Here is an 18402-nt window from a genome sequence, read left to right on the forward strand (position 1 = left end):
AAATGTGAGGCACCAGAGTACGTGAGAAAGTCATATCACACTCTCCACTCAACTGTGGAGAATATTCTGACCATTGGCTAGATCTGGGAAGGGGTTTAAAGTTTATCTCCTGTATTGTCCTTGGCTGGTGCCTTAGTTTGAGCGGGACCCCTGGGCCCAAATCTGCCTATCATATTGTTCTACTTGTAGATTTCTAGGACCCTCTGGATCCTTTTATTTTGCTGTTCTCCCATAAGGCAGGAGACACTGTCAAGAGAACAAAGCGACAGCCTACAGACTGGGAAAAAATCTTCACCAACCCTACATCTGACAAAGGTCTAATATCCAAAATATATAAAGAACTCAAGAAATTAAACACCACCAAACCGAATAACCCAATTGAGAAATGGGGCTTGGAACTAAACAGAGAATTCTCAACAGAGGAGTATCAAATGGCTGAGAAACACTTAAAGAAATGCTCAACCTCCTTAGTCATCAGGGAAATGCAAATCAAAACAACTCTGAGATTCCATCTTACACCCATCAGAATGGCTAAGATCAAAAATTCAAGCGACACCACATGCTGGCGAGGATGTGGGGAGAGAGGAACACTCCTCCATTGCTGGTGGGAATGCAAACTAGTACAGCCACTTTGGAAATCTATCTGGTGCTATCTCAGAAAAATGGAAATAGGGCTTCCTCAAGACCCAGCTATTCCACTCCTTGGAATATACCCAGAAGATGCTCCAGCACACAACAAGAAAATTTGCTCAACCATGTTCATAGCAGCCTTATTCATAATAGCCAGAACATGGAAACAGCCTAAGTGTCCCTCAGTAGAAGAGTGGATAAAGAAACTGTGGTACATATACACTATGGAATACTACTCAGCTATTAAAAACAAGGAATTCCCGAAATTTGTGGATAAATGGATTGAGCTAGAAATGATCATAATGAGTGAGTTAACCCAGAAGCAGAAAGAATCAAATGGTATATACTCACTTATATCTGCATACTAGCCCAAGGGGCATGTCCCACGAAAGCCTTCACTTACCAGGAAACTGGGACAGAGGGGAAGGCATCCTATTGGGACTCTAAATATTCATCCATTTTAAATGTCATCTTGGAGCCTTACTGCCTTTGTCTGCTACCTAAGCCTAGTCATGGAAGCTTCTAGCATCCATACAATCTTGTCTAGGCCTATAATATTTTCAGCTTCTGAGACTTACAGCTGAATAAGCACAGCTTTTCTTGTTCGTTCTGAACTCTGGCTATCTGTTTCAACTCATCTCTCCTGGTTCAAACTCCTCTCCAAGCTGATTGATTCAAGCCAGCTTCTCTTTTGGTGTCTGACTGAATTGCTCTGTTTAGGCTCAAACTAACTCTAGCAATCTGGTCTAATCTTCTAGCTCCATCTCATTCTTTGGCTCATTTTGTCTTCACCTTTTCTCTCTTCAACCTGTCTCTGTAAACTGCCTCTGAATTCCACAAACTGAAATGCTACAAACTCAACTCCACTTCACAGCCTTTCAGCCAAACTGCCTACACTGGAACTCAAAGATCTGAATGCTTTTGTCTCTTGAGTGCTGAGATTAAAGGCATGTACCACCATGCCCAGACTAAGTTTTTCTTTACCTGAAACTTGCTCTATACCAGGTTGGCCTTGAACTCAAAGATCTGTTTGCTTCTTTCCCCTGGGAATAAAGATATTCTAGCCAAATCACACAAACCTAGGAGGTCTTTGGTGGTGATCTCTTGCCAGAGCAGCCATTTTGAAGTCTCTTAGTCTAGGATTGTTTTGGTTCTCTGCATGGATCCTTACAGAAGCTTCTATGATGAGCTCTGACAAATGTCTTAATACATGGGCATATTGATAATTTGTTAGGGGTTGGTTTGAAACCATGTCAATTTAGCAGAATAATAGTAGTATGCTCTCTCATATGGTCCATTATATGTCTGGCAACTGATTCTTGACATGGTAATGGTGTCAGTTATTCATCTTGTGGCAGAGGCCTTAAATGCAATTAGAAAGTGGTTGGTCACTGCCATGACATTAATGCCACTATTGCTTCAGCTTTAGCTCACAGGGTTCATGGCTGGCTAAAATTGATAATTGTTTTTCTTCCACAGTAGCATGCTTACTTTAAGTACTATACATGCATTAACTCTATTTTCAGAATAATTTGAAAATGTGTATGATATTTTTAAAAGGATGTGTGTGTGTGTGTGTGTGTGTGTGTGTGTGTGTGTGTGTGTGTGTATTGCATGTGACCATAGAGGTAAAGAGAGGACACTGGACCCTTGGCAGTTGTGCACTGTTCAATGTAGGTACTAGGGATCAAGCTCAGGTCATCTTCAAGAGCATCACATGGTCTTAACCACTGATTCATCTATACAGTATGACTTAATTTTAGGGGAAAACAGAGACAGAGAAGGATGACACATCCTTTTAGTGTTTCTTGTTAGCATATATTAATTATACATAAGTAGGTTTCATCATGAAATTTTTAAACATGTGCATAATGTATTTCAATTATATCCATCTCATTACCTTTTCCTACTCTACTCCCACTCTAACTGATCTTTCTGTTCCCAACTAGGCTCCTACATGGTGTGTGTGTATGTCCCAATAAATTTCATTATGGCTGTTCACAGAAGCATGAGGTAAGAGTGTGTCGATAGGAGGATGAGGACCTTACCAGAGATCTCTTTCTCTTCCATTAATGGTTAAATGTACTTACACGCACATGAAAATGTAGAGCCCTTTAAGCTCCTTTCATTCCATGGTAGGTTTTTCATAGGTCTACTCTTCTGCAGACTTTGTGCAGGGGATCATCCACTATGAATTTAAGAGGATACAGGCAGTCCAGATGAGACATGACAGGCTGAGGTTAGATGATAGGGGATGAAGGCTCCCTGTTTTTGAGGACTTGGGTGGGGCAAGGGAGGGAGGGTAGAACCCGGAGGTGACGAGGGAAGGGGCTACAATCGGGATGTAAAGTGAACAAATTAAAAATAAAATTAATTAATTAAAAAAGAGTATAAATCCTTCTCATTTCCATAAGGTAGCATTGTACCATATAGTCTTCTTCTACTTGTATTGTCCCATGTCTTCTTCCTTTCCTTGTACTGCACCATGTCTTCTTCCTTTCCTTGTATTGCAACATGTCTTCTTCCTTTCTTTGCACTGCACCATGTCTTCTTCCTTTCTTTGCACTGCACCATGTCTTCTTCCTTTCCTTGCACTGCACCATGTCTTCTTCCTTTCCTTGCACTGCACCATGTCTTCTTCCTTTCCTTGCACTGCAGCATGTCTTCTTCCTTTCCTTGCACTGCAGCATGTCTTCTTCCTTTCCTTGCACTGCACCATGTCTTCTTCCTTTCCTTGCACTGCACCATGCCTTCTTCCTTTCCTTTGGCTCATGTGTTAATTTCAGGGACTTCTTCCACAATGCTCCTGAGTCTGAGAGAGAGAGTCTTGCATTTAGTGCTTCCCATTCATCTTATTCTCAGACACTTAATCTCAGTACTTTGACCATTCATGCATGTCTGCAGTTGCCACTGGCACTACAAAAGGAGCTTTGCTCTCAAAAGCTGCCAGCAGCACTATTCTATGAGCAGAAACAGATTTATGTAGAAAATTTGACAGGCACATCATGTTCATTTAACAAAACAATAACAGTAAATCTCCCACTAGAGCCTTTGACCTCCTTAGCCACGGGCTTATGCTTAACAATGTCACACAAGGAACCACAATCAATAACTATTATCACCAAAGAGAAACCAGGAACTTTTAGCTTAGGGCCTATGTTCTTAAACAGATTTTAACTAAAATGTTCTGCCTGTACCAACCAGATGTCTACTGTGTTGCTTTGTACTTTGGCTTATGCGTCACTGCCAAGGGAGATGAATATGATTCTAGATCTAGAAGATTTTAGATATAAATCCCACTTCCAATACAATGACTTGCAAAATATCTATTGTATAACAGTTATATTTCCTAAAGTGAAAACAGTAGTCTCTTCTATTGGAAGTTTCTATGAAAGTAGATTTAAGTTGTATTACATCCAAAGATGATGGTCTCTCTCTCTCTCTCTCTCTCTCTCTCTCTCTCTCTCTCTCTCTCTCTCTCTGTGTGTGTGTGTGTGTGTGTGTGTGTGTGTGTGTGTGTGTGTGTGTGTGTGTGTGTGTGTGTGAGTGTGTGTGTGAGCCTTTGGAAAAAGAACCCATCCTCTCAGCTTGAGCTTCTACATGAACATGAATAAATGGCAATACTCATACGGTTTGGTGTGAAAGAAAGCCTGGGCTTAAATTATATATATGGCACAAACATGTAAACTATGTCTTGGCACATTATATGACTTCTCTGAGTGGGCACAGTTTATGAGTGTTACAGTCTCAGTTCAAGTTAGGGTTCATTGATGCAAAACAGCCTGTGCCATAAAATGCTGAGAGGCTAGAGCCTCTTTAGTTGGCAGTGCTCAGGAATGCTTCCTTAGAGGAAGAATTATTTTAGTTTTTAGTTTTTAGCTTGACTAAATTAAATTGTTTAGACTTAAAGGTTTAGCTTGATGTTTAGTTAGACAGTACAATATTTAGTCTTTGCTACTACCGTAAAAACATTATCGCAATCAGTATTTAACTTTAATACTTTATTAATATAAGAATTATTTTTTGTTTATGGGATGTTCAATAAAAGAGAGCAATACAAAACTTACTCTCATATAGAGACTTCTTAAGCTACTCTTCAGTCAACTGTCTGATTTGATTCTTTACAGCCAGAGAGAGTATATGATATTTGTTGCTAAGAATAAAGGTATATTCCTTCTTGATCTTTTGGTTAATATCAAGTGTAGAATCTGAAGTTCAGTGACTTCCCGAGTTCATACTGCAGGTGATTTGTGGAGCTGGTATTAAACTGAATAGCTTATCTTCTGTGGTGGAATTTAAAGTCTCTGACACAAAGTGAATACTTGGCCTCCTAGCAGAGTGTGTCTCTGGAATTTGTTATAAGCATTTTCTTTTCTCAGGCAAGATGGCCATCATTTCTTTTGGTGAGACCCATAATTAAAGCCTTCAGCAATTCTTGCAGACCCAGTGTTCCAAACTTCTTTTCCAAGTTATGCTAACTTCTCTATATAATGAGTGTCAGGTAGTACCAGCTAATTAGCAAATGTCAGACACTGCATGTAGATTCATAACTCTTACTTTCCAAAGCCCCTATTTGCTGTCTGTGACTTGTGACCTCGTTGTGAACCCAACTTACAATAAGGCTACCACTGTGATTGGGGTTAAAGTAGCTGTAATCTTCTTAGCCTTAGCTGAAGCTGTGAAAGTCTCTTTCATCTTCAATTATTATTTATTTGGCCTGTTTCCCTGGAGGGCAGGGGGCTGCCTAATCCTTTAGACTGAGCCTCAGGAGTCTGCCCCAGCAGAAAGGAATGCTAGTCTTACATACCAGGAGTTAGAAGACTGGGTCTTGACCCCAGTAAGAATGGAAGTGGACATGTTTCAGAAATTCACTTTTCTCGTGGACATTTACCAAGAGACCTACTTTAGAAACGATTCAAGAGAAGTTCCTAGCATTGTTGAAATTCATAGATGAGGAATTAAAACTCTGAACACCCCTTATTTTATTTTTTACATGATTTTTACAAATTCTCTCATATATTAGATCTTACCCACAGTTTCCCATCCCTCCTGCCCTTCCAGTGTAATCTGTTCAACCCCGTCCTCTCCTGCCAGATTCACTCCTCCTTGCCCTTCAGAAAAACGCAGGCCTCCCAGGGATATCAACCAAACATGGCACATGAAGTTGTAATAAGACTAGGCACCTCCCTTCATATTAAGGATGGACTAGGCAACCAAGTAGGAAGAAGAGAGTTCTATAAGCAGACAAAGGAGTCAGAGACAGCCCCTGCCTCCACTGTTAGGAGTCCCACAAGAAGACTAAGCTGCATAACTATAACATATACAGATAGCCTAGGTCAGGCCGAAGCAGGTTTCCTGATTGTCAGTTCAGTCTCTGGGATCCTCTATGAGCCCTGGTTGATTCTCTGAGTTTTCTTGTGTGGATCCTTGGTCCCTTCAGGTTACAGCATCTTTTCTTCCCCTCTTCAGCAGGTTTCTCAGAGATCTGATCATTGTTTGGCTGTAGGTTTCTGCATACGCTTGCTCTAGGTGCTGGATGAAGCTTCTCTAATGGCCACTGCGCTAGGTTTTTGTATACAAGTAGCAGAGTATCACTAGGAGACATTACATTGACTTTTTATTTTTTTCCTTGTTGTTGATTGTATTTGTTTCTCTCCTAGGTGTCTGGGCTATCCAGCCTCTGGCTCCTGGCCCTTCAGGCAGTATCAGGTGTAGGCTTTCTCTTGTGGTATGGGTCCAAACCTGGACCACTTTAGACCCATGATTTGTCTCTCCCACAGGTTTTTATCCCATCTTGACCCAGCACATCTTTCCAGCAGGACATATTGCAGGTTGAAGGTTCTGTGGATGGGTTGGTGTCCCAGTTCCTCCACTCAGAACCCTGTCTAGTTATAGAAGAGAGATGATTCAGACTCCATACCCCCCCCCCCAGGGATTCCTGAGAGTTTCTATTACACTAAGTTTCTACCTTGCCCTCCAAATGTTTCACAATCCCAGTCATCTCTCCTGTTTCAGAAATTCACTAGGCTCATGGCTATTTACCAAGAGAGCTACTTCTGAAATGATTCAAGAGAAGTTCCTAGCATTGTAGATGACTCCAAAATTAAGGAGAAGTAAAACACTAAAAACCCTTTACTTTCAAAAAGAAAAAAAGAAACCAAACTTAATCAATGAACCCACCACCAATCCAACCAACCAAACAAAATCTCACAGTAGATCAGAGTGCATAAGTTTATTGTGTAATTTCAATTCTGATTTCCTGTCTAAATGTTGTGTAAACTCTGCTCCCCCATTGTCCTCCTGTTATGTCCATAAAGCAGCTTACAGACAATTGATAGCAGGGAGAAAGGAGGGCTGGACTTTCCGCCATCCAGGAGAGGAGGAGTCAGGAAAGGAAGAAGGAGTGAGCCAGCGGTAGAGGTTCAAGGAAGATCAGGAGGTAGGAGATGGAGCCCAGAAAAGCGACAAAGTACAAGTATCCCTGGGATATTTTCTGGGAGCAAGATAGGATAGCACAGAGGGAAAGAACAGACTTCAACTGCTCAAGATTGTCATTGTGAAGCTTGTTTTTAAGCAAATATAAAACAATTTCAATGATTTGTGTGATAGCAAGGTTAAAAAATAAGCTGAGAGAAACAAACAATGTTTAATAAAAATAACTTCAACAGAGGTAGGATAGAATGAGTCAGAAGTGACCTGGCTGATGGGTGAGACTGCACAGCAAAGCTAATATCAGCTCTTTCTCTATGCCCGTACTTTACTATAAGACCATGGAGAGCATTGGAAAATGTGTCCTGGTGACCATGTGATTAAGGGGACAACTTTAATGAGGAAGTGAAGATTTGTTTGCCATTCCATTGCATCATATGGAGGACCAGCAATGGTGTGCCTACATTCATTAAAAAGGACTCTCCCCTCAACAGTTGCTGCAAACACTTGCTCTCATTGAGACCTGGCTGTGCTGTGTACAACCCTGATTTGAGCCTCCAGACATTGGGCCTCGAGCTTCTCTTTGAGATTTTTCATGGGATTATGTCCTTCAAGAAGCCTAGTAGAGAAGCCTGTTCATACGTCTCTCTGAGCCTCCTTACTCCCTTGCCTGTGACATGAGGCTATTATGCAACAGTACACCTCACTGGTATAAATTATCACACGTGAGCAGACTGAGAAGGGCTGCCACCAATCACCTGCACCACAGAATTGGACTCTATCAAAAAGATTTAAATAGATCCAATAGAGACCATTTGAGTAAACAACCAACTAACAACAGAACCCTTTCACCTTTCCTCATCACTTCCACTTTCTACATTTTGAGTATTTTCTTACCCAAAGATCATAATCAAAGATGATCTTTAAGTGACTCCAAGTAAAATGACAGAAATCTGTCATCTCTCACCTGCCTTCTAGATGAACAAACATCAGTTTAGCTCATCAAATTTTTCCAATATGTCATTGTCTGAAGGTTTCTATTGCTGTGAAGAGACACCATGGATACACCTACTCTTATAAGCCAATATATTTAATTGGGGTTGGCTTAAAGTTTCAGAGGTTTAGTCTGTTATTATCATGGTGAAAAGCATGGCAGCGTGCACGCAGACATGGTGCTGGAGAAGGAGCTGAGAGCTCTACATCAGGATCACCAAGGAGTGGAAGGAGACTGCTACACTAAGCCTACTTTGAGCATATATGAGGCCTCAAAGTCTGCCTCAACAGTGACACACCTACTCCGAAAATGCCACATCTCCTAATGGCGTTACTCCCTGTGGGCCAAGCACCCAAATATATTAGTCTATGAAAGACATTTCTATTCAGACCACCACAGCAATTGAAAGAGTTTTGCTTTCTGTAGGTCATCTATTATAATGTTGCCAAAAAAAAAAAAAAAAAAAAAAAAAAAAAAAAAAAAAAAAAAAAAAGGTGGTTGTTGAGACTGGGATATGTCACGTTTGGAAATCTACAGGCAATATATAATTTCCTTTCATTAAATTACTTCCAGTGTGGCAGGGTGACAAAGTGAAGTCTTTAAGTAGTGAATTTTCCAGTTTATTTTTTGGGAACCTGAAAAGACTGTTATTAACAAACATCATCAACACAGAAAGCTTAATGAATTAAGCTGTAAATCCTTGTGATAGAAGCATCTTAATTTAATAGTTGCATGTACATCTAAACACTTTATAGAAATCAACAATCTAGTAAAATGTTTTCTACGAAAGATGTAAATAACCAAGTTGAACAAAAGAGACTGAAACATGAAATACACTTTTAATGTCTTCATTATGGTCTACTGTTACAAATGAAATACTTTGGGATACTAAAGATACACTAACATGCAGAGAAAATTGTCAAAGTCATAATGAAAAATGCTTTTGTTAAAGAAAAAAGTGAGCATTGAGAAGAAAAAACATTTAGTGATGTAAGTTAAATGTATCACTGCAAAACCTCAAAATACTAAGTGAAAATAAAAATTAAAAAAATATGCCAAATAATTATGCATTAAAGTTAAGAGATAATACCCATATCATGATAACTTTCTTTTCAATTATATATGTACATATATACATGCCTATATATACATGATATAGATAACTATAATTAATGCATGTAACTATATATTTTAATATATAATCATGTCCATATAACATTAGGATTATAATATTCATATACAAAGATATAATAAATGAATCATTTAATATGCTTTTCAATGTATTCCATATATGTATGATGTAGTTGATACAGAAAATCATAGCACATGTAACTTTAAATATAGCATTTTCAAATAATATAATAGGATGATTATAATTTTCATTGACTAAAAGTCATGGAACTAAATGTTTAATAACTATAAGTTACTAAGTTTTATGGACATGGCATTGTTGTTTTACTAGTTTTATATCAATGTATCTTCTGGTTTGTATTGAAATTGATGGTATATTAAATATTTTGGGCACAGAATTTGAAAGAGTGCCAATTTCTTTAGAATACTTTTTTAAGATTCATTTTATCTATTATTATGTATACAGTGTTCTGTCTGCATGTACACCTGCAGGCCAGAAGAAGTGTCAAATCACATTATAGATGGTTGTGAGCCACCATGTGGTTGCTGGGAATTGAACTCAGGACCTCTGGAAGAGCAGTCAGTGCTCTTAACCTCTGAGCCATCTCTCCAGTCTCCTTAAATGTCTTAAGAAGACACTGGTTCCTTTTCTGACCATGCCCCCCTGGATGGGGAGGCCTGGCGGCACTTGGAGGAAGGATAGCAAGTTACCAAGAAGAGACTCCATACTCTAAGATCATATATAGGGGGAGGAGGTCTCCCTCAATCACAGACATAGGGGAGGGGAGAAGGGGGGAAGTGGGAGGGAGGGAGGAAGAGGAGGATACAATGTAAGGGCTAACAATTGAGATGTAATATGAATAAATTAATAAAAAAAATGGAAAAAAAAAGAAGACACTGGTTACATAGCCCATATAATTTGTTGGCTAATTATGTCTATGTTTCAGACCCATGATGCACATGTTTATAACGGTCTTTATAATTTAGAGAAGCTATTTAACAGACTGTAGCACAGTATGAGGTATCAAAACTAGGCTGATGCTGGAGTTACAAAAGAAAGAAACACTGAAGCTTCTTTCCCAGGAAACTTTGGGCTTCTATCTTTCCATTATTTTCTATAGATGCCAACCAGAATGCTCGTGTCTTAGAGGAAAACAACAGCAAGAGCAACACAAACAACACAACAGGTACCTTACTATATATTCAAGGCTCACAGTAACAGAAGTCATGGTCTTTCATATTTCATATTTTATATTATTGGTAAATGATTTTTGAGCACACATGCAAGGCAGAACATCAAAATGTAGCTGCACCTGAACAAGTGATAAAAATGTCTCAGCCTTCCAGGTATGTTGTGACAGGCACTATACCTAATGTGCTGACAGAGGATATGTTCATAATCTCAGGAGAGACAAAGAGGAGATGAGGAGACAATGTCTGCAGAAACAAAGCTTACGGAGAGAAAATAGCAAACCAGCATCCACAGAATCTATCTAGTACACAAGAGGGCCATAATTCTCTTTTTTCATATTTAAGGACAGTTATCAGTCAGGATTCAATTTGGCTACATATAACAGGACTCAACTAAACTAATAGTTAAACAAAACAGCACATTCGCTTCTAATGCCTAAAGTATTAGATATACATAAAGTATATCTTAAAGCTATGGGGAAATATATACAATTTAATTTTTGAAGAAGACTGATCTAGTGATCAGATCAGATCAAGGCTGGTGACAGAGTACCAGCCTAGGAAACCTAAGACAGGCATATTTCTTAGGAAGCAGCTGCTAGGTGAGCTATTAAGAGGGGAGAAAATTGGGCCAGTGAGAGAGTTCAGCTGGCAGTGGCACTTACCGCCAAGTCTGATGACCTGAGTTTGATCTCCGGGTCCCACATGGTGGAAGGAGAAAAGTGACCATTGCACTCTGTTCTCTGACATGCATACTTACATGTACCCTCATTCTTTCTCAACAAAATAAGTAACTGAAGGATGAGGGAGGAAAGGAGGGAAAGAGCAGGGATCAGGACAAGAAGAACAAGAGAAGCACGGGAGACAAGAATCAGCAAAGTGCTGCCAGGGGGAAAGTGGAGCAGGACCCTGAGGGAGACAAAGGTACTGTCCTGTAGACATTTCAACCCAAATGAGCTCATGCAGACGGCTCCCACAATGCCTCCTGAGTTAAGCTGCTGTGGCAGAGTCACCACAGGGCATTGGCTGGGCCCTGTCTGACTGGTTGTGAGTGTCACATGAACTGGTGTGTTGGTCTGTGGTGAGCGAAAACGTCTCAGCACTGATAAGATCAGTGGGATGAGAATGACAAGTGTTGGGTGGAAAATTACTGACACTCAGCTGGGAACTTGGCAGCAAGACTTTGGCTGTCATTGTCACTGCACACTGAACCCTGAAATCTGCATCTAGAGTTGCTAGGGCTCCTTGTGCAAGACCTAATTGTGCGCTCAGATTCTTTTCTCTTTTAGGTATCAGCAGTGTTGCCTGTATAAGTAAAACAGAAACTATAGAATGGCAGGAGCAGCAACACAGTATCAAAAGGCAGTCACCTCACCATCCAAGAATACAGTTCAGTTGTACATAATGTCTATTTTTATATGTTTCTACAAATAACATATCAATGTGTTTGTGAGGTAAAAGTTGGAAGTATAGTTAGTGATTTGATTTTCTTCCCATTTTAAAATAAATGTTACGAAGAAAATATTGTGAACAACTTTTAGTGCGTTGTTGATATCTCAAGATTACTTAATCTTCATACTTTAAATTGATAGAATTTTTCATATTGTTGGAGTTTTGTATTTCTTGTGTACCAAATTGTTTGTTTACATCTTTGCTCTTTTATTTGTGGAACTGCTTTAAAAATAATGCAATGCAAATTTAAGTATATAAAATATATTCTATTTTTCATTTCTTAAATGTAACTTTTCAACCGTTTTGCATCTACCATCTGTCTTGTTTCCAAAGATACTTACAGACACAGAAATACAAGCACACATACTAATGTATGCACAAACACACATGTAACCACAAACCACGTACATAGACACATGCATGTGCATATGAGGTACTTTTTCTTTTATCATTCCTGCCTTCATGTAATCCTTCCTAACAATAATATCGAATAACCATTCATTTTTATCTTCTCATACTGCTTCTGTGGTATAGAGGAAACATACTCCGGAACTGGCCTGTGATAGAATCAGAGGGGTCAGCTGATGGATGCTGGTCATAAAGAGGGAGGAGTCAAATGTGGCTGACTTTCCAGGCTTGGTATATAATGTTAGGGTGGAGCCACAGGCCAAAAGCCATGAGTACAGGAAAAGGAACAAGTCTGTTAGGGTAGATAATGGATTCAGTTTTGCCCACGTTGCAGCGGAAACGCCTGCCAGAAAACCTGGCAGAAATGCCCAGCAGGCAGTTTGTAACCAGTGCAGAGAAGGCAAGAGTAATGCTGGGGTTGAAAATATGGCTGTGGACATCATCAGTCAACATTTGTTAGTTAAACATGTTCTTTTCAGAGCATATCCTTGGCCAAGAATTTTGCAAAATACTTTATTGCATCCCTGTTCATTTAGTCTTCTCAAAGAACTTATTACGCAAAAAGTACTTCTGTTCTCATTGTACATAGGAGGGGACACAGATACAGAAATTAAGTTCCTTAGGTCTTACAACTAGGTAATGTTAGAACCTGAATGAAAATTTAATCTTTGGATTAATTTGGTGTATTGTACAAGAGTGAATGAGTTCAAGCAAAGATTCTGTATCTAAAGCATGGAAAATAGCAAAACACTAGATGGACAGAAAAGAAAAAGAAATTGCCAATGAAGGAGCTTCAGAAGATAGTCACAAAATAGGTCGAGGGCCATGCTGATAGTTTAATTAGAATGGGTGCATTTTGATGGCAGGGGCTTATATCTTTCCTATATTGTATTGGCCTTTAACATGAAACTTTCCATTGCAGTGTTTTGCATATAAATACATTTGATTGACTCTTTAATAGTATGCCAATGCTTTTCTGGCATAGTTTTATCCTTTGGGCAACATTGCATGGCTTCTTATATCCTCTTTTATGTAGACTGGGGCTTAGTCTGAATACTGAATATGCTCAGTATCATGCCATAACTGCCTTCTCTGAAAGCAGTGGAAAAAGACAACCTGGTACTTGCTTGCTATATAGTATAAAGTTGGGATTACTGCTCAAAAGAAAAAAAAAAAAAAGAATGCTATTTCTATTTGTTGAACAAGTGTAAAATATGTGCTTTTTATCATTAAATGATAAAACTTTGTGGCCTAGGAATGGAAGCAAACTTTTTTTTTTCTTTCTATATTGCCAGAATTTATGATAGTACAAAAAATCTGGAGAAGAAACTTAGATCTATATTTTGTCAGATGCTAAAGGAATGTAGTACATACAAGAAGAAAAAAGCATTGGGGCTATGTATTGAAATTCATCTTATGTCTCTTTATATCTGGGACTCTGGTGGTGATTGTTTAAACTATTAAACGCCTATTTTTTCCCCCAAATAAAAGGAGGGACTTGCTACAGGGTAATCGTGAGGCTTAAGTAAGTTCAGCTAAATAAAGGCTACATAGCATAAGGAACATTAAACGGGCCTCCATTTTGGAATGTTTTGATGCTGGCACTTCACACATACTCGCCTTTCAGCTCGTGTCTCCTCGTTCATGTTAGGGGGGAGCAGGAGTCCAAAGTCTGGCAGATCTGTCCAAGGCAAACCTAATAAGTGCAGCTGTGAACATAATTACACCTTTCAATGAACCTACGACCAAAGTGCTTTAGGACTGGAGCAGGTTGAAAACCTCAGCTGCAGTTAGTTTCTGGTGATAACTTGCTATTTTTTTTTTTTTTAAGTAAACTTTTGGAGGAAAAAAACCAAACATTTCAACATCAGAATTCTTACAGACCGACGTGAGTTCATTTCAACCACTCTCCACACTAGATCTGCCTGGGCCTCTCTCCAAATAATCTGCATGTTAATACCCACCTGAAGATGACTGCTGCATTCCTGAACCAATACTGGATGTAACCAACGCCCATCACAACAAGTGAGCACAGGTTTGAGAGGAGCAGGCTTCCGAGGAGCCTAGGGGATAACAAGGGAACTTTTTGAAGATAACAGGGCAAAGAACTGCAACCGTGACTTGGCAGCTCAATTTGTTGAGATCGTGCTTTAGAAGATTTTTTCAGATGCCCATGTTGAATGCAGATGTCATTTGAGACCTCTAACTCCCTGCTTTTGCCTCAGGAATGAATAGACTTGAAGAAGGCTTTTGGCTTTTATTTGCCGTGGTTATTAATAAGGTCACTTTCTGTTTCTAAGAGGCCCCAGTTTGAATAATAAATTATATGGTCATCTCTTCAGAGATCTTTTTTTTAAGGGCAATGACATATTTTTTATGATATCTTCCTTACATTAATCTAAGAAAAATTAACTTACCTTTCCTACAACAAAGCTGTTGGGACTGACTCTATCTTGCAGTCCTTTAAGTATTTACTTGATGCAATAATTAACAACTCGCATAAGCTAACAACTAACTCCCTGTGGTTCTTTTAATGGCAAAAGCAAATAAAGCAACTTTTCAGAGGCTCATCTAATTTGCCAACCCCAGAGAGAAGCAAAAGGGATTGGCCTTTCAAGCTTATATTTGCAAAGCAATTTCCAATCATTTTAATTAGTTTTTCCACTTAATAAGTGAAAGCTTTTGTATCCACACTGGACAGCAAGTGGATGGAGAAAGAGATAGGCGGCACTGTGCTTCCTGGGATATCAGGAAGATCTTGAACTGGGAGGACTTTGCAGTCTCACACCTTTATGGCTTGAGTCATCTGCATTTCTGTTGCTGGGGTGTACTGTGGTTGTGCAACAGGAACATAGTAAGAGCATGAAAACTGTGCCAAAGATATGTAGAGAGTCACTGGGAAAAACCGGTTTCCCTGATGCAAATGTGGATGTCGACAAAGTTCCACTTCAAGTTCAGAGACCTAGTTTTTTTTTCCACTGGACTGCTGCTCTGTGCTTGCCATGCCTCTTAAATCTAAAGGGCTTTAAAAAGAAACTAAGAGTAATTTCTCCCTGTTGTGAGGAACTATCATAAGACTGCAATGAATACCTCTGGAAATAAACTGTACATACTTCCTGTCTTGTCAGAGTGCCTGCTACCTATTGTCGGGCAGTTTCCCTGAGAGGGGCATCTACTACCTCAGAGAGGCCGCAAAACAGACATGTTAGGGCTCCTTCCCTGGTCCTAGACCTACTTTTTACATTTCAATGTTATGTTCTTTTGCTTAAAGAGCCACCTGTTTTTATAAATATTGGAACCAGAAACCCTGAGCCTTATCCTGCCTGTCCTAAACCACATGTTGGAATATCTGATGTCCCAATAATAGAAGAGACAGGATCAAAGTCAAATTGACACAGCTGATATCTGGCTTGGGAAACAGGCCAGGGTGTGCAAAAAAGGTTGGCAGCTATGGTAGTGAGGGATGGGCCCCTCCATGTCTCAAATTTCTACTCATCTGCTGGTTTCTTCCATAAGATATTTGGCCACAACAATTCTTTTTTTCTTATCTATAGCAGTATGGTTTGGGATCTGGTAAGAGTCTTATTTTGTAAGCACTTCCAGCTTCTGAGGCCTCTTCCTGGGAAATGAACATGCAGTATCCTTCAATTCTGCCAGCAGGCAAAACATTTCTATTACCTGTTAGATATAATCTGCCTAGTGTGTATGTGGATACCACTTACGTAGATATCTAAACACTTCAACCAAATGTGAAGACACTGAGTGGTTCCACACATCTCCCCTTAGTGTTCAGTTATGAGCAAAACTTCTGAATTAGCCTGTATGGAGAAACAAAGCTGAGGAGAGCCTACTTGGACTGAACTTAAAGCTTGGCTGTCATTTCCCATTAAGAGCTGCCAATTTTTCATGTTTAGGCAGAACCCAGTACACACCATATATCATATATGTATACTCCCTCCCAGGCCAGTGAGAGATGGAGAGAGAGAGAGAGAGAGAGAGAGAGAGAGAGAGAGGTATATGTCCCCTCCCCATGTCATTTAGACATTATTGCTTCTTTTTATTTTGAAAAATCAAAGTTTAGCAAGTTGCACATGTGTGGTCACCCAGGAACGGATGCTTATGAGGGGCTGCTAGAGGCTGAAGGTGAAGGTATTTTGTAATATCAGAGGGACAGAACAGACAGATGTTAGCCACAACAAACTTCTTGCTCACTATTTTATACAGTTTAAATCTCGTTTCATACACGCTCCAGCTACATGGGACCTGGGAAGGCGGCTCTCAATCTTGTTTCCCTCCTCCATAGTTGCACACAATACTTCACATCATAAGGAAATATAAAGACAAAATAGGATTGCATGGACTGAGCTCCCTCCTGTGCACACCAGGTGCAAAATAACCGATTTTGACAGGGAATGCTGGCTCCCACGATCTGCTTCTTTCTCCCCTCACTTCCCTAAGCTGCTCATTGAATTTTCACCTACCCAGTGAGACTTTTTCTGGCCTCCTGAAGTAAACAGCCAGCCCCACACAGGCTTTCCACTTTCCCTATCCTACTTTACTGGCGCCTTTATCTCGCTATAGCTCTGTGACTATTTGTCTACTCCCATAGGCACACAGATACTTACATAGCGCATTTTATGAAATGACCGAAGAAGGAAGAAGGCGTTGATACTACCAAGACCTGCATTTGAAATATGCATTTTCTTTACACGACTAAGGTATATCCGGTTCTTGGGATTCCTCCCTTGTAAAAGAGGAAAAAGAATGATACTTGTTTTTAGGACTGCCAGGATGACCAAGTCGCGTATTTACAAACATTGTAAACATGTGCTGCTACTTATAAGACCTATAGTAGCCGCTCAGTGTAGCTGGGAAGTATTAGGACCAGAGTGGAGGCTGAAAGTTTAGCAATCCCTCAGCAGTTCACCTCTGGAGGTTTCTACTTTAAGGCTATTCACAGCCGAATATGTGAAAGGGTGCTAAGAGACCAGTATTACCATTTTACAGGCGCCCAGGCAAAGGGTTTGCCTAATCTAATTCAACTCCTGGGGGCCAGGGAGGACCCAAATCAAAGAGCCTCCTACTTTGGTGTTTGTCTTGGCCTCCCCAATCTTACAACACAGTGTGGGTGGTGGGAGGCCGCCCCCACCCCCTCCCCCCACCCCGCCGCCCGCCCCGGTAGCGTCAGAAGACCTAGGTACTTCTCAACACTTAGTTCTCTCTCAGGCAGAATATGGATGGAAAACAACAACAAAACACACACACCTTACAAGTTTGTGCCATCTCTGCTGCGAAAGAGCTGGAACAGGCACTGGGGCCTTTGGCTTTCAGTCCCAGGAGTAGCTCATGTCTCCACCCACTTTGGAGAGCGCGGTGTAGGAAGAAGGATTAACCCCAGGGGAGGAGTTCCGCCCCAGCTCCTTAGCCTGCGTTTGCCAGCTCGGCCTTCACGCCCACACAGCGCTTGGGTCTCCGTCCCTTGCCAGGCACTGCTGAGCTTCCCAGGGCAGGTTCCAGGCTCCTCTGACCTGCGGGCCTCCAGGATGCAGGCCCCGCACAAGGAGCACCTGTACAAACTCCTGGTGATCGGTGACCTGGGTGTGGGCAAGACCAGCATCATCAAGCGCTACGTGCACCAGAATTTCTCCTCGCACTACCGGGCCACTATTGGTGTGGATTTCGCGCTGAAGGTGCTCCACTGGGACCCTGAGACCGTGGTGCGCCTGCAGCTCTGGGACATAGCAGGTGAGCGCGTAGAGCCGCGCGTGTTAGAGGAGAGAGGGTTGAGGAAGTGGAGAGAGACTTTTCGGGCTCCTTTCCAGTCTTGGGATCCTGGAGTGCAACAAAGTAGGAGATCATCAGAGCGGTCCACTCTAGGAAACTTTGGCTAGTGGCTTGGAAGCCTGTTTGCAAAGAAAAGAGTTTTCCTTGTTTTTGCTGTTGTTTCTGTTGGATTCGTCCCAACCCTAACTGCAACTTCTAGTAACTGGGCGTTCTGCTACCATGGCTCAAGCTGCTTCCTCCACCCCCACCCCCCACCCCGGATTTCTTGGTTCAAAAGCAGACTGTCCTTGGACCCAAGAAGGAGGTTGTAGTCGCATTCCGTTTTGATTCTAGTCTGTTTCTAGACACAGGTAGCCCTTAGCTTAGCCTGAACTCCTCAGAGA

General features: G+C 40.7%; 1 protein-coding gene and 1 long non-coding RNA gene across 2 annotated transcripts in view; one reads left to right on the plus strand and one right to left on the minus strand.

Annotated features, from left to right (window-relative positions):
* Nucleotides 1-3149: 3149 nt before the first annotated feature.
* On the minus strand, nucleotides 3150-17532 carry LOC127191673 (uncharacterized). The gene is made up of 4 exons (XR_007830931.1): nucleotides 17501-17532; nucleotides 15958-16053; nucleotides 14200-14298; nucleotides 3150-3442 (listed from the first exon to the last, which is right to left on the minus strand). It is a non-coding gene; the product is annotated as an uncharacterized LOC127191673 (long non-coding RNA).
* A 106-nt stretch (nucleotides 17533-17638) lies between these two features.
* The window catches only part of Rab38 (RAB38, member RAS oncogene family), a 62313-nt gene continuing 61549 nt past the window's right edge, over nucleotides 17639-18402 (plus strand). Inside the window, exon 1 of the mRNA XM_051148884.1 lies at nucleotides 17639-17980. Within this exon, the coding sequence (XP_051004841.1) occupies nucleotides 17779-17980 (202 nt within the window). The 5' untranslated portion in view covers nucleotides 17639-17778. The remainder of the gene's footprint in view (nucleotides 17981-18402) is intronic.

This window comes from Acomys russatus, chromosome 7 (genome assembly GCF_903995435.1).
Source record: "Acomys russatus chromosome 7, mAcoRus1.1, whole genome shotgun sequence".
NCBI lineage: Eukaryota > Metazoa > Chordata > Mammalia > Rodentia > Muridae > Acomys > Acomys russatus.